Source organism: Mandrillus leucophaeus, unplaced genomic scaffold (genome assembly GCF_000951045.1).
Source record: "Mandrillus leucophaeus isolate KB7577 unplaced genomic scaffold, Mleu.le_1.0 Scaffold210, whole genome shotgun sequence".
Taxonomy (NCBI): domain Eukaryota; kingdom Metazoa; phylum Chordata; class Mammalia; order Primates; family Cercopithecidae; genus Mandrillus; species Mandrillus leucophaeus.
In genome coordinates this window covers 401,489-406,853 of record NW_012102144.1, presented here as the reverse complement: position 1 = coordinate 406,853, position 5,365 = coordinate 401,489, and the positions used below count along the sequence as shown (strand labels likewise).

The window sequence follows — 5,365 nt, the reverse complement described above, 5'->3', positions numbered from 1 at the left end:
AAAGTGTGTGTTTGGTTAGAAACAAAACAACAACAAAAAATAGATGGTAACCAAAATAAAGTTGCCCAAATAATGATCAGTAGTTGATATGGTTAGGCTTTGTGTCCCCACCCAAATCTCATCTAGAATTGTAATCCCCAGGTGTTGAGGGAGAGACCTGGTGGGAGGTGATTGGATCATGGGGGTGGTTCCCTCCATGCTGTTCTCATGACAGTGAGTGAGTTCTCATGAAATCTGATAGTTTTATAAGTGTTTGGTAGTTCCTCTCTTGCTCACTTCTTCTCTCTGCGGCCACCCTATGAAGAGGTGCCTTCCACCATGATTGTAAATTTCCCGAGGCCTCCCTAGCCATACAGAACTGTGAGTTAATTAAACCTCTTTTCTTTAGAAATTACCTAGTCTCAGGCCGTTCTTTATAGCAGTGTGAGAATGGACTAATACAGTAGCCATCTTTGTGAATAAAGAGGATGGGTTTTAAACAAGGAAAACTATTGTGAACATCTGAACAAATGCTTTTCTAGTATTTGAAAGTTTTCTTAAGTATGCACCACCGTCTTGAGACCTTGCTCACACTGTGAATTTGCTTAAAACTGCTCTTCACAAATGGTGTCATAGCACCTCTTACTTCCCCAATCACAGCTTCATCATGGTGGGATTTTAATCGATGTGGTTTGCTCTTTGCAGCTACAATGGCATCCTGCTGATCTACGGGCAATCTGCCTCTGTGACTCCTATGATTCAGGCTCATTTTTAAATTAACTTTTATCTGCTAAGTAATGAGCACTTCGGCTTTTTAATATCACAGAAGTTTCATCTAGGAGACTTTTCTTTTTTGATTACTAGAATTATCTCTCTCTGTTCCTTCCTCCCACGACATAATGAAACAAAACCTACCATTGTATTACACAATTCAGGATTTCATCATATCTCGCTTAACGGGAAAGACTGTTTACACAGAGATAAAGCAGCACGCCTTTACAAGATGATTCTATATGAGTAGAATGTGGTTTTATATAATAAAATAGTTTTTTTCCCCCACTTTATGTGTGGATTAGCTGTATTAACTTCTTCTGTTTAGAAGTCAGGATATTTCCTCAGACTTAAAAATTCTGTGAGTGTGTTAATATGGGATCCAGAAATAAACATGCATGTTGGATTTATGCTATATGCATGGCAATCTCTTAGGCATGTCCATTTGTACATCATGGTGGGGATAAGCCCAAGTTTGGTGACTCTGTTAAAGACATTTTGTTTTGTTTTGTTTTGTTTTGAGACGGAATCTGGCTCTGTTGCCCAGGCTGGAGTGCAGTGGTGCCAACTCGGCTCACTGCAAGCTCTGCCTCTCGGGTTCACGCCATTCTCCTGCCTTAGCCTCCTGAGTAGCTGGGACTACAGGCACCCGCCACCTAGCCCGGCTAATTTTTTTGTATTTTTTAGTGGAGATGGGGTTTCACTGTGTTAGCCAGAATGGTCTCGATCTCCTGAACTCGTGATCCGCCTGTCTCGGCCTCCCAAAGTGCTGGGATTATAGGCTTTGAAATCATTAAGACTATTAACTCAAATTTGAGATAGAAAAAATAAAAATAAAAATAAAAAAAACACTTGCCCAAAATTTCAAATTCGGTTTCGTTACTCTTTTTTTAAGTTAACATATTAAAGTGTTGCACATCTGAACATTTTCTAGTCCCTTCAAACTTAACAAATTTCTAAAAACAGAGAATTCTCCCAGTTATCCTTCAAAATTTATTATTTTAAGGTTCAGATCTCTACAATAGAGATTTGCGAAATTTATTTTACTCACATACTCCCCAAAACAATGTAAAAAACTATGTCCCTAGTTGTATAAAGTTGGCATCTAATTTTGTTTTTATTGAAAGTTCAAATAGCTGCAAAGAAAGTAATTTCTGGCATATTGAGTGTATTAGGCTGGGAGTGGTGGCTCACGCCTGTAATCCCAGCATTTTGGGAGGCCGAGGCTGGTAGATTGCTTGAATCCAGGAGTTTGAGACCAGCCTGGGCAACATGGCAAAATCCTGTCTGTACCAAAAAATACAAAAAATTAGTTGAGTGTGGTGGTGTGTGCCTATAGTCCCTGCTACTTGGGAGCTTGGGAGGCTGAGGTGGGAGGATTAATTGAGCCCAGGAGGTGAAGGTTGAAGTGAGCCGAGATTGTTCCCCTACACACCAGCCTGGCTGACAGTAAGATCCTGTCTCAAAAAAAAAAAAAAAGAAAAAAAAATTGATATTTAAAGTAAAATTATTGTATCAATTTTTAAATGTATCCAATGGAATAGTTACTTGATATTCTGTTATAATTAACAGATATTCTCTTATAATTAACAAGTTATTTAACAGGTGGAAATTTTATATCTTCCTTTTGTTCTCTTTGAATTTGTATTTTCATTATACTTCCCTCACAGAATTATAGGATGATATAATTTTTTTTCTGGAAAGCATATTATTAATTACCCTATTATTTTTTTTTGGCCACAAAAATATATATACAGATTTAAGTTAACTGTTTAATTACTTGTGATCCTAAGACTTTAAGTATTAAATTTCTTTTGGGTTGAGTGATCATTACAAGTATTATTAATGCATAATTTTCCAAAACAACAAAAATATATTATAAATTTAATATGTAATTATTAAATTTAAAAAGTAGCCAGGTACAGTGGCTTATGCCTGTAATCTCAGCACTTTGGGAGGCCGAGGCAGGAAGATAACTTGAGTCCAGGAATTTGAGACCCTATCTCTGCAAAAAATATGATGAAACCTTGTCTCTGCAAAAAATACAAAAATTAGCTGGGTGTGGTGGCATGCACCTGTTGTCCCAGCTACTTGGGAGACTGAGGTGGGAGGATCATCTGAGCCTGGGAGGTGGAGTGAACTGTGATTATGCCACTGCACGCCAGCCTGGGTGGTGGCATGAGACTCTGCCTCAATAAAATAAAATAATAAGTAAAAATTTTATTGAAAATTCACAATTCGTAGATGAACAGGCTGTTTTAGTACATTTCGTATGGCTATAACAGAGTACCTGAGACTGGGTAATTTATAAAGAAAAGAGGTTTATTTAGCACATAGTCTACAGGCTGGGAAGTTCAAGATTGGAAAGCCATGTCTGGTGGCTTGTGGTGAGGGCCTTGTGCTGTGTCAAAACATGGCAGATAAATGAAAGGGGAACTGGGTATGTGGGAAAAGGGATAGAAGACAAAAGAGGTGGACTCAATTCATAACAACCTGCTCTCACAAGAACTAATAGTCTTATGAGAACTAATGCAGTCTCTCAGGAAAGACATTAACTCATCTAAGTCATCTAACCGGCTTTCAAAAGCACTGCCTCCTAACACTGCCACATGGAAGACCAAGCTTCAGCATGAGTTTTGGTGGGGGATAAACCATATTCAAGCCTTAGCAGTTAATATGTAATTTTTTTGACAAATATTATTTATTTACAGAATAGTACATGATTCAGCATAAATTTCGTTTCCATTTTTCCTTTTTTAGATGTAAATGCTGAGAAAGCTTGCTTGCATAAATGAGGACAAATGGAGTTTTGTTACAGCAATACAATTTATTACTTTCTTTTTGAGTTATATGTCCCACATCACACAGTAACCTGTCACCAAAAATTATTTTTTAATTATCAATCAACTGATGAGCGTACTAGAATTTTTAATTGTATTGAAAGTCAAAAAATAGTAAACCTCCTTATATCCAAAAAAGTGTATTAGTCAGGCATCAGAATCACTCACCTTTGTCAACACCAACACCAATATTTCAATGGTCCCCTTTTCAGTGTCCCAAATGTTTTATATTCTGTAAATGTACTGTGTAGTAAGACTTGAGTTGGTAAATAAGCATACTTTTCTTTTGTAAAATGGAGTAGTTGATTAAGAAAGACGACAGCAAAATCTTTTTTGATACAGGACATTCTAAGGAAGATAGAGTTTGAGCAAATGCACACGTAAAGGGTGAAATTTAAAATTTGTCTCCTTAAAATTATCCAGCCTAGGTACCCTCTTAAGGTTTTGTGTCCCCCTAGGTGTATGTGTGTTTGTGTTTATGTTTAGAAATGCTGGGCTATATTGATTTCACTTATATGAGTCCTTGGACCATTGTATAAGTCAACAGAAAGTGAGGTTTAGGGTAAGGAATTGGTAGGAAAAAGACATAGATAGATAGCTATACAGAGATGATGAACTCCATTTTCAAACTAAACAATTATTAATATATGTCTATTCTATATACTAAGGGAACAACATATTTCAAATAAGCACAGGTCACACTGTCTAAATAATCAGAAAAATGGTTGACTAACTCCATAATGCTGGAATTATAAATAAATCTACAGCAAGCTTCACTGCTCTTTCCTTGATCTCATGAGATTTCTAATCATTTATCTCAGAGGGGTTTCTAGCAAGTCAGGTGATACTTTCCCAGCCCAGGAGCACAAGAGATTGACAGACATCATGTCTTTGTTGTAGCTTCAAGAGATTTGGATAAAAAAGAATGTGATTTCCTTTCAAACACCTACCCCAAGGGCTCAGGTAACTCCAAAGTCCTGCAAGCATTAGTAAAAAAAATTAGAAGGAATAGAAAAAGTTATTTGAAAAAGAAAACCACTTACAATGAGTGGGCCCCGGTTGTTTTCCCGGTATTTGTTCTGGAAGAAAATGTAAACGACAGTGGCGGCCAAAGAGTAGAGGAAGGCGAAGACAGCGACAGTGACGAAGAACTCTGCTGAAGACGAGGAGTCACCAATCAATGCCAGCTTCTGCCGTTCCTTTCCCTCGCAGGTGGGCACCTCAAACGTCACCTGGTGCAACCTAAATTGCCAGATTTAAGGAGACATTCTTTAAATGCAGTGAAGATGAAAATAGATGACTTGTGTCTACATCTTCTAAAGCAAAATGGGATGTGATCTGGGAGTTTTAGTGCGTGCCTATGTAACATATTCATTAAGAAATTTACAGGCATTATAGCTAGAAATGTGGAAATCAATATTGCAGCTAATCATCATTTAACCTTAGGTAGAGGGGAGGAGGGAAGAGGAAAGGGAACCTGAAATCGTGATAAATTAGACTACGGCATCCCCCTGCTGAAATTCTTCAGTGCTTCCTCTGTTTAACAGGGCTCACTAGGCCTTACCTTGGTGCCCCTAACTGTATCTCCAGCCTCCACCCCTGCTGCTCTGTCCTCTATCACCCTGTTTCAACTACATTGGCCTGCTTTCTGTTTCTCAGTTATGACAAACATGGTCCTGTCTCCAGGTCTTGTTGTTGACTGTTCTCTTTTCTTAAATCACTCTGCCCCCTGACATTTCCCATGGCTGCCTCCTTGGCATTCAGGCATCAGCTCA

The 5,365-nt window shown here is 38.1% G+C and overlaps 1 protein-coding gene across 1 annotated transcript in view; it reads right to left on the bottom strand.

Moving 5' to 3' along the window:
• The window catches only part of SYNPR (synaptoporin), a 362,501-nt gene that overhangs the window by 63,028 nt on the left and 294,108 nt on the right, over nucleotides 1-5,365 (bottom strand). The window contains exon 4 of the mRNA XM_011980358.1: nucleotides 4,634-4,832. Within this exon, the coding sequence (XP_011835748.1) occupies nucleotides 4,634-4,832 (199 nt within the window). The remainder of the gene's footprint in view (nucleotides 1-4,633; nucleotides 4,833-5,365) is intronic.